This window comes from Drosophila elegans, unplaced genomic scaffold (assembly GCF_018152505.1).
Source record: "Drosophila elegans isolate 14027-0461.03 unplaced genomic scaffold, ASM1815250v1 contig_149, whole genome shotgun sequence".
NCBI lineage: Eukaryota > Metazoa > Arthropoda > Insecta > Diptera > Drosophilidae > Drosophila > Drosophila elegans.
Genome location: NW_024545513.1, coordinates 21,971,054 through 21,982,397, shown reverse-complemented (window position 1 = coordinate 21,982,397; position 11,344 = coordinate 21,971,054). Strand labels below are relative to the sequence as shown.

Here is an 11,344-nt window from a genome sequence, read left to right as displayed (position 1 = left end):
CACTCTGGCGTGTCCTGGTGTTCAACCCCCAAAAGGGACGACGCCTGCGCACTAATCCGGGTCGATGGACCATTGCCGGAGTGGCAACTCCCGCCGGAGTGGCCATAAACAGAGCAGCAATTCCGTGAATTCCGAGCAGCAATCATGGGTGCCACGGCCTCGTGCAAGAAATCCAACGGCAGTGGCTATCCGGAGCACGATGATCCCAGCTACCGCAAGTGCCAGGAGCTCAAGGTGAGTCCTTGCCGTTGAGCCGCCCGATTGCCTCCCGATTTATATAATCCCTCGCGACCCGACCTGGTCACAGATGGAGCGCTGGATCCAGATGCACTACCAGATCAAGCAGCGGGAGCAGGCTCTGGCCATCGCTCAGCACCGGGAGCTATTCTACTGGCTGAGCGGCTTCTATCTGAGCGCCGTCTACGGCTGCGCCAGCTACTACCAGCGGGTGAAGCGGGTCTCCGCGTTGGCTCCGCTCCTGCCGCTCACCTTTGTGGTGGGCTACTACACGGATTGGGCCTACGGCAGCAAGCTGCACCGCATCCAAGGTGAGTCTGAGCTCCGGATTGGGATTGGCATTGGGTTGGCTTGTGGCTTGACCAGGGTTAGGTTTAGAGCTAAATATTATACATAACTTCACAACAGTTAGGTCCGTTTGTATTTTACTTATAGCAAAACAACATTCAAAACAACAAGCAAGACAACATCATTAGTTAAATAGAATTCATAAGGACAATAGAATTTATATTTAAAAAAATGTTATTCATTTTCACAACCGTTGCTTTGAAAATCATTTGAAAAGTCCGAGATCATTATTTATATATTAAGTTGTTGCAGATAAGATCAGGATTTTTTTTATTATAAACCATATATATAAAATATTAAATTTTATTTTGATTAGATTAGATCAGAATTATAATATTATAAACCATATATTTTACCAACAACTAATTTGCATTAAATCCCCTACAGCGGAGGCCAACATGATTATGGAGCACGAGCAGGAGCTGCTGCACTGGCCGGGTGGTCTCCCCACAGTGGCCGGAATCGATGAGGCTCGCGTGGAGACCGAGATGGAAAAGAAAATGCATCCACACCACATGTAGAGGCAAAAGGCTGCCCCTGTCCCATTTAGTCTGTAGGCGGAATTGGGTTCTCGTGCTAAGGTTTCCATTCAAAAAAGCTATATTCCGCCAAAAGGGCTGAAGTCAAAATCTCACACAGTTTTAGACACTTAAAAGTCCTTAGCTAGCATGAACATTTTTAAGCATTAACATTCGCCAATGCCTAAATGTAGGGACCATTCAATAACACTTCACAACACTTGCCAGCATCACTTTGAACCTTTAATGGTGTTAAGCAACACTACTCAATAGCAAGCTAAATCTGCAGGCACAACATAAGATACTGCTCAACAATGAATATACATATAACAGCATTGCGTTTTTTAAGCCCGTTTTCTCGTATATATTATAAGTTAATGGTAGGTTGTAAAATGAGAAAACGTTTCAAGACTCACAGTTTAAAAACCTACTTTTAGCTTATCAGGAAGGCGAGAATTCGGGTTTAAAGATTGTATGCAAAGTTGTTCGTTATAAGCTACAGTTCCTGCTAAAGTGTTAAGCATTTCGCAAACAAATCATTAATACAAATGGAACTTATTTCGAAAGATCAGCATTTTACTTTTCTCAAAAAACATAAATCTTGAATCCAAATATGATCAATTTTAAAGCATAGCAATGCATCATCATATCATTATGCTCCCGGGGAGCAATACTTTGTTTATTCTTACATTATCATAAATCCTGCACAGAACCCCAGTCAGCCTACAACACCAGATAGCTCAAATATAGGCCTTTCTATAATATATATTTATATTTATATTCAGACCACCTCTTCCTCTGTAACGACCACTTACTTAGCCGCAGTTTACTTGCCCTCTCTCTATCTCGCGCTTCACTATTCCAGCAATTTTTTGAGACAATACTCCTTATATTGGATAGTTAATGATGGATATATATATTATATACATATACTTGTGTACACTTGATACAAAATTGTAGTCTAGAATGTCTAATAAATGTTTTGCTCCTGAAGCGTATTAAGTGTTGAATATTAAGTGTTAAGTATTAAGTGTTAAGTATTATGTATTAAGTTTTAAGTATTAATTATTAAGTGTTAAGCGTTGAGCTGGGCTCAGAAGGCGAGATCCTCGTCCAGCAGTCCGTGCTCGATGAAGGCGGCGCGCGAGTCCTTCTTAAAGTGGCGATCGCAGAACTCGGCCATCCTGGCGCAGGCCTCCTCGATCATCGCCCCCGGGACCGTGAGCACGATCCTCACGTATCCCGGATACTCGAAGCAGCTGCCCGGCAGGCAGAAGACGCTCTGCTCGTTGACCAGCTCCTGGACGAAGTGGGTGTCGTCCTTGAAGGCCGGGAAGCGCTCGATGCTCACGCCGATCATCATGTACATGGCCCCGTTGGGCATCACGGGGTTAAGGCCGCGCACCGACTTCAGCATTTTGTAGGCCAGTGTGGCATTCGACTGGAATGAAAGTGGGCAAGTATGGTTAATACACATATATTATATAAAGATTATAAACTTATATTTCCCATACCTCCCTCATCCTACAATTTTTCTGAACTTCGAATGCAATTCACATTGAGTGTTAAATACAGAATACATTAAAGCTACGAATTCTTGCACACTACGTTTCTTTTTCCAAACCCACATACATTTTGACATATCAAAATAAAAACGATTTGTATATTGATAAAAAAAAAAGGTTGACAAAAATATCGCAAAATATTTCTAAAAAATCATTTAGTTTGTTAATACTTTTTGAATTATATTTATATTAAGTATATTTGTGACATTTAGTGATACCTGCTCACATTTCTTTTTAAAAACCAATAAATGTTCATACTCAGTAATAGTTAAAACACATTAAGAAGCTCAGAAGTTCGCAAAATCGTTCCTTAACATATCAAAATGCGCAAATTTAGTTTATCGAAAAAAACGTACGCAAAATAATGCCAATAGAGTTAAAATCTTTGATAGTTTTGAAGCCAAAATGAGATCGAAATCAATTACTGCGTATTAATCTTGACTGAAAGATGACGAACAACTAATAATAAAATGAAATTATAACCGATTGGAACTTCATATCTAGAACTCTATTCTCATATAAAGGATTATATACAATTTATACGTTTTGAATTTAGCAATAACATTATTTAGAATATTGAACTGAAATTTATTTATAAATTTGGTCGCATTTTGGAGAGTATATTGTTGGGCTTTGATGGAGGTGCAGAACACTTACGTGGAGCACGTCAATGACACCGTCAAAGTAAGACTGCGGTGTTTTGGTCAAGATCTCGGGCAGCGCCCCCTGGATGATGGTGTTGGAGCCCAGGATGCGACCACACATGTTCTTCAGACCGCCAATGGCATTGGCCAAGCGCTGCTTGCGGTCGTGCACGATGATCCAGCCCATTCGCCATCCGGGGACCAGGAATCGTTTGGTCAATCCACCACAGGACAGAACCGGAACCTCCGAGGTCAGGCTGCTCACGGCCAAGTGCTTGGATCCGGGGAACACAAAGTGCTCGTAGATCTGCGGAGAGGGGTCAGTACTTTATTAGCTCCAAAACAACGATCCTGAACTTTACCAAGTTTTTTTTAAGGACTAGTAGGGTTAAACTATTGTGCCAATATAAATACCTTGTTGCTTGTTTAAATAAATAATTCAAAAATTGTGTTAATTAAAAATTTAAAAATTAAATCAAACTAAAATATTCTACAGAAAAAATATTGAAAAATTAATGAAGGAAAAAAAATAAAAAAAGGGAAATGCATTAATACAGAAAAAAATAGGCATACAAAAACGTCTACTAAGTATTTGTCACAAATTCTTTTGAAAAAATACCAAACCCTGAAACATTTCACATTTAGTTATGTTCGTACATAAAAAAAAAATTGGTAAACTAATACAGAAAAAAGAAAATCAATTAACTTGCGATAAATAATTCAAATAACAATATATACATTGTGCACTAAAATATTTCATATAGCTTTTGCAAAAATACCAAGCCCCGAAACTTTTTACATTTGGTTATGTTCCTAATAAAAAAGTAATTCAGAAAAAGCCATTTTAATTAACTTTTGATAAATAATTAAAATTACAAAATATATATACCTACACAAATTCTTTTGCAAAAATATCAAACCCTAAAATATTTTACATTTGCCTATGTTCCTAATACAAACAAATAGGAAAATTACTACAGAAAAAGAAAAATCAACTAACTTGTGATAAATAATTCAAATGAATTCATCCACTAATATTTAACATACGCGACAAATTCTTTTGCCAAAATAGCAATCCCTAAAACATTTTACATTTGCTTTGGTTCAAACATAAGTATTGGTGGTACTTTTGGAATGGCATGTGGCACTATTTAGACAGGGTTCCGGTGGTTGGCCACTCACCTCGTCAGCAATGATGGGCAGATAGTGCCGCTCGCAGATGTCGATCAGCTGGCGCAGGTGCTTCTCGTCGAAGACGCTGCCGCAGGGATTGCTGGGATTGTTGATCAGCAGGGCGGCGGTGTTCTCGTCGATCAGGCTCTCCAGCTGGACGAGATCGGCGCGCCACTGCTGGTCGGGCAGGAGGTCGTAGTAGCGCACCTCGATGTCCAGTCCCTCGGCCAGGGTGTGGTACAAACAGAAGCCAGGTCGCGGCACCAGTACATTTTGGCCACGATCCGCCAGCGCCAGGATGCAGTACTCCAGGGCGGAAGAGCAGCCGCTGCACAGGATCACCTCGTTCGGATCGATGGCGCCGTCGGGCCGCTGGTGGGCACTGTACTTGGCCACCGCCTGGCGGGCCACCTCGTGACCTTGGGTGTGGGCGTACCCATTGAACTTGCCGCTTTCCAGCGAGTGCAGCACCGCCTTCATCGTCTCGTCGGCGGCCTTCAGGTTGCCAAAGGTTGTGGGATCACCTAAGTGGCGAAAGAGGTAGTGGGTTAGTATTTTTAAACTTCAACAAATCAAGAAGGTAAACAAGTTACGGCAAGCCGATGTTTATATATACCTACAGCTATTACAAAAATAAAATAATAATAATATAGTCAGATTTTAATAAAGTTGTGAAATAGTATACTATGACTATAAATTATTTCTCCGAATGTTCCTATGAAAGCTATATAGCCGTACAGTAAAAAGAAGACTTTTGGGAAAGTTTCATCTAGATAACTTTAAACCTAAATTGCGTTGAAACAGGGAGAATTTTTATGTTAAAATGTTTACTAAATAAAAATTCTTTAAAAAAAAAGTTGCTCAAAAAACATTTCAATTTACAATTACAAACTAGTGAAGTTGTAAAGAAAAATATAAATTCTTGTTGTTATACCCTTGCAGAGGGTATTATAATTTCAGTCAGAAGTTTGCAACGCAGTGAAGGAGACATCTCCGACCCTATAAAGTATATATATTCTTGATCAGCATCACTAGTAGAGTCGATCTAGCCATGTCCGTCTGTCCGTCCGTCTGTCCGTCTGTCCGTCTGTCAGTCTGTCAGTCTGTCCGTCTGTCCGTCTGTCCGTCCGTTTATATGCAAACTAGTCTCTCAGTTTTAAAGCTATCTGCATGAAACTTTCCCAAAAGTTGTCTTTCTATTGCAGGTAGTATATAAGTCGGAACGAGCCGGATCGGACGACTATAGCACATAGGAACAATCGGAAAAATAAATGAAAAAAATTATAACTTTTCTGTTTTTTAATTTTTTGTTTAGCCCTTCGACATTTAGTAATGGTTAAATATTTCCGATTTACGGTTTAAATTATATCAAAATCGGACGACTATAGCATATAGCTCCCATAGGAACAATCGGAAAAATAAATGAAAAAAATTATAACTTTTCTGTTTTTTAGTTTTTTGTTCAGTTCTTCGACATATAGCAATGGTTAAATATTTCAGAATTATGGTTCAGATTTTATTAAAATCGGACGTCTATATCATATAGCTCCCATAGAAATAATAAAAATATATAAAATAACTATCAAATAATTGAGCTGCTAATCATCATAGCTTCAATGTTTTTAAACATATACGCAGTAAATAATAATTTTAATGTTTTCAAAAATGTTAAATTCTTGCAATATCTGCAAGGGTATATGAACTTCGGCTTGCCGAAGTTTGCTTTCTTTCTTGTTTTTTTTTTGTTCAACGAACACGAGATTTTTATTTCCTAATGTGCACGGAACCCTTATAAAAAACCCTTATTAAAAATATTTATTTCCTGAAATCAAACGCTAACCATAAAAATAGTTGACTACTATTAATAATTTAGCCCCGCATTATCTTAATACGATTTGCTTTAATAGCAATGCAAATTTTAATTGTATTATTAACACCGCAAAATATTTGTGTATTTTAGCAATTTGACATGCTTTTACTTTATGAGTATAAACAGTGACCATTATATTTGTTGAATTGACAACAAATGTCTTTAAATATTTATTCTTTTTAAATGCTTACCACAACCTCTTTGAGATACAGCATGGTAAATACTTGAATGATCAGCTTTGGCGGCTTGAATTCAATGGTGTTAGAACTAAAAATCAGGTGATTTCGCACCCGAATCACAGATTGCATGGGTCAATGGCTAACGCGATCGTTTCCGCCTAGTTTCGATTCCGATTCCGAGTCGGATTCCCGATCTGGCATGGATAAACAAGCGGCAGGGAAGAATGTTCTCGTTGAGATCCCGAGTTCGATTCTCGACTCCGCTAAAACAGGTGGAACTACATTTTATGCAAATACCCCACAAAATACAAATACAGTGCGCGTGCCTCGCTACAAAAATAATATGATATTACTAAAAACAAGAACAACAATCGAAACAACAACAGCCTTACAGACCTTATATACCCGATATCTGGCATATTTTAGCACGAATTTAGAAACTCGCGCCGATCGGCGCGTTGCGTTCATCAAATTGCATATTTGTGTGCCGTCTGTAAATTTCCTAAGCCACAAAAAACCGCGAATTTCATCACGGGAGAACAACATTCGTACGAGGATCTGTCTGCATCGCGACCATTACCCATTTCCGATCTCTGATTGGCTCGATTTTGTGGGTGTGTACACGTATGCTTCGCTTGACTCCTCCATCGAATTTTACCGAACTCATTTCGGCGGCCGATCATTTTTGCGCAAAACTAGTTTAATCAGTTTGTGCCAAGTCAGCTACCAAACAAAAAAAAAATAAAATAAAAACGGCAAAAGCTAAAGAGATCGCACATCCAAAATATTCAAATTAGTCCGAAAACTAGTGGCACGAACGTCAGAGATGTTATGGGAATATGGTAAAATGGACAGCAGGTTCCCCACGAAACTGGGTAGATCACACTAGCTACATAGAAAATATATATACCCAAATTTCACAGAAAACGAATAATTTAGGTTTGATCAGAAAGTCTAAGTGGCGAATAGTTTAAGTTTCAATTATAAAAGACAGTTTAAAACAGTTGAAAACAATGTTTTTTATAAAACTATATATACGGTTGCTTATCAGACTGTTTGTTACAATTTTGGGGAACCATCAAAGGGGATAATCAAAAAGTCTTTCGATTATAAAAAAAAAGATAGTTGGCACTGGGAACTGATGTTTTTTCTCAGTGTTTTGGATATTATTAATTTATTGGATTTTATAGTTGACTTGGCTTTTGCTGCTTATCAAGAATATATAAACTTTATAGGTTTGAAAGCACTGCAAACTATCTGTTACCAGTGGCGAACCCAAAGAGGGAAAATTCGGGGTTTCAAGCCCCACACCCAAATGTTGTATTTAAAAGTATGCTACAAAAAATGTGATTCGAAAACCCTCCAAAACATACTCCTTAATCCTGCTTTTACAAGTAATGGAATTTAATTTTAGTTTAAGTTTTAAGTTTTGTGGAATAATCCATTAAAACCGTACAGTGTGCTTTTAAATAGCAAAATAAAAGAGTGTAAATTCAGGTTTTTTTTACAAGTATTACAAATTTCTACCGATTTTATGATGCCCGAAATCTTTGTGTTTGACTTCCTTATTCTTGTGTTCTTAATGAATATTATAAAAAATAATAAATATGTACCCATTTGCTTTCTCAAGATTCGAAAGAATTTAGAAAATATAAGAGCCTAAATAAACCCATCATATAATGTTATTTAATAATTGGTTAAACCCGTGTATTTTATGTTCCTTCTACAGAATGGTTCACAGCTACTCACCAATGGACAGCGGTATCATGGGCTTCTCCGGATTCGGCTTGATCTTCAGCGACTCGACAATGTTCCGGATGCGATTGTGCGTGTTGTTGGACAGCTGGGAGGCCTTGATCTGCCAGCCGGAGCGTCCCCGTTTGCTGGTGGACGCCATTATGTGGAGGTCCTTCTCGCGGATCTCCTGCGACTGGAGCTGCAGCTCGGCCAGCGCCTGGTCCACCACATCGCAGCTGGGAGGGGTGGCCGCCGGCGAATCCGGCTCACTGGGACTCCGACTGGGACAGCTGGCCTGACTGCGGCTGCTCTGGAATCGGAACTGACTCTCGTTGGCAACACTGCTGGGCATTATCACCAGGCCGGCCCTTTTTTCCCAAAATCAAAAAAAAAAAACAAAACAAAAAACGAGAACAAAAAACCAAAAAAAAAATTCCAAATATTTTGCGTTTGACAATGTCTCCGGAGCTAACTGGAGCAGAGGGCTCAAATGAAGGTGAAGTTGGTATCTTGTTTATCGTTCCAGACGAGCATTAGATCTGCAATCTGCGGGGCTATCTCTGGATAGGATGGATGGACTACTGGGACACTGGTCGATACCAATCGATCGGACCGATCAAATCTGGCTGGGATTTCTTGGGTCGTTGGCGAATTCTGAACTAAACTGATCTACTTCGGCGATCTCTTGGGGCTTTTATCGCCTTTTGGCGGGCTTCGCTTTGCCCCGTCATATAGGCTCTATATATCTCGACATCTCGGTGTATATAGCCCACACAAACACATCTCCGATTGTGGATTGTGGATAGCACGCGCCTGACTTTGGCTTCGGATCGTGCCGAGAGGGCCGATTCGATTCGATTCGATTCAATTCGATCGAAAGAAAGAACAACAACTACGGGGCACCGACTGATTTGAATACCCGCCCGCCGCCGCTTCGAAATCATATTAATATATAATGCCTGGCCCGCCTCGGAACCAGATTTTAGTTCGATTTGATATAAACAACAACAGCCGCATCGCATCGATTCATTTAAATGCGCCAAAGTTGTCTATAACGTCTTGGGCCCAATTCAAGCACCACCGACCAACCAAAACCATTAATGCATATCGTGTGACCAAGGGCCGATAGATTTCGCCCCCGCCCTTAGGATCAAAATGCAAATGAGTGGCCTGACACCACCCCTATGATTTCCCGGTTCTCCGGTCTTAGCGGTCATCGATCCGACAACGTAACGATTCGAATCAAATAACTGCTGTTTTTATGAGGCACAATGAAACTGCTATAGTTTTTATAAGAATGTCGGGTAAATTGTACCACAGATTTTTAGAAGCCAATTGATAAAAACAAAAATGTGGATGATTTCCCATAGCTACTGATTTTTTTCCCATAACTTAAGATTGCAAATATTACAAAAAGTGGAAAGTACTTATCTTTTAAGATATTTTGGTTAATTGTTCCAAAAAAATCGGATAGAAACTGGTAGATAGAGGCATAAAACTAAACTTGTTTTTCCATTTTAAAACAGTATTTAAATGAACATAATAAAAGATTATGTATGATCCAAATGCTAGACTGATCAAAAAATTGATAAGTAAACCAAAAAAAATCTGACTGTTTAATTCAAAATTGTATATTTAATTATTAAATTTAAATTAAACATTAAATACAATGCATATTAAATTGAATGATTTAGTATATAAAATATATTATATTTATTTTTATATATATTTAATTTAAATTTAATTTTTAAATTAAATACTAATTCTAAAAATACAATGCATATTAAATTGCATGATTTACTATTAAAATAGTTTATTTCATGTGGAAAAAATTATATTAAAAAAATAGTGCAAATGCATTTTATTTAAGTAAATTATGGTATACATTTAAATTAATTTTTCTGCTATTAAAATCAATTCCAAACATATTGAAATGAAAAATTTTCAAACTGATTGTGGTTTTCTTATTTAAAATAAATAAAAACCGCAATGGATGAAAATCAAAGCGAAAAATATTGAAATTGAGTACAAAATATTTGTATTAACCAAATGACATAAAAGTGGAGGTGTGTTTTTCTCCATAGTTTGAGTAAATTATTCTTTTTTTTTTAAATTTAGAAACGAAATATTACACTCAAAATTGTTTAAATTAAGTTTACTTAATGTTCACGAAAACTAGTTGAAATGTTTTTTCCCAAGATCTTTAAAAGTGTGAGAAGGATTAAAAGCATTTTAGCATGCCATCATCTCGCTAAAACAGTATTTGTATACTTTATAGGGTCAGATACACCGAATGTAAAAATTATCAATTTAGTAAACCTTCAGTATACGTAGACCTAAAAATATATAAGCTATTTACACATTGTTTTTCTTTAAAAAATAAGGAAGCTCACTTGGAAAACATTGACTCTATACGCTATATTTAAAATATTTCCCTGTTTGATTTAGGTTAATACAAATTAAATGTAAGTTTCGGAAAGCTTTTTCCACGTCAAATTTAAGTCACAAGAATTATTTGTTATCATCGTTGGCCGCATACGGTGTGACTTGAGATAAAGCTAAGCAGATCTTATCAAAATATATATATTTTATTAAATTATTCCGTTAAAATACTTAAACTCTCAAATGCAAAAGATTTCCTAGACTAAAAATCTATCCTTTATAGGATTGAAAACACGCATAACTTATTCTAAACTTTAGTTTTCTATCTTAAAAACTAAAAATGTTTCTACAAATAGTATTTTTCAACCCCTTTGTTTGATTAATTTTGATTAAAAATACCAACAGAATTTCTTTACTAGATGCACATCTGGGCAGAAGTGGAATTTACAGATTCAAGTCCATTGATGTAATAGCATGGATTTGCATAATCGCATATGCATTAGAGACTATAGCCAGACCGATCTAGACCCGATCAACTAGATCAGCTAGTTCAACTCGGCAATCACACCTGTTGACAATGACAACGCAATTTTAGGGATTTTTGAGCTCGATCTCCGGACAGGAATCGATTGCTTTTCCAAACTGCGTCGCAAAAATATATAGAAACAAGTGCTTAAGTCGGTTGACGTAC

The 11,344-nt window shown here is 37.6% G+C and overlaps 2 protein-coding genes across 2 annotated transcripts; one reads left to right on the top strand and one right to left on the bottom strand.

Annotated features, from left to right (window-relative positions):
• Positions 1 to 89: 89 nt before the first annotated feature.
• LOC108147718 (plasminogen receptor (KT)) lies at positions 90 to 1,421 on the top strand. Its single transcript, XM_017274444.2, has 3 exons — positions 90 to 234; positions 308 to 548; positions 973 to 1,421. Exons 1-3 carry the CDS (start codon positions 145 to 147, stop codon positions 1,104 to 1,106), a joined length of 465 nt encoding a protein of 154 aa, XP_017129933.1. The 5' UTR covers positions 90 to 144; the 3' UTR covers positions 1,107 to 1,421.
• Positions 1,422 to 1,995: 574 nt separating this feature from the next.
• LOC108147716 (tyrosine aminotransferase) lies at positions 1,996 to 8,949 on the bottom strand. Its single transcript, XM_017274442.2, has 4 exons — positions 8,284 to 8,949; positions 4,495 to 5,009; positions 3,326 to 3,619; positions 1,996 to 2,544 (listed from the first exon to the last, which is right to left on the bottom strand). Exons 1-4 carry the CDS (start codon positions 8,621 to 8,623, stop codon positions 2,197 to 2,199), a joined length of 1,497 nt encoding a protein of 498 aa, XP_017129931.1. The 5' UTR covers positions 8,624 to 8,949; the 3' UTR covers positions 1,996 to 2,196.
• Between the last annotated feature and the right edge of the window lie 2,395 nt (positions 8,950 to 11,344).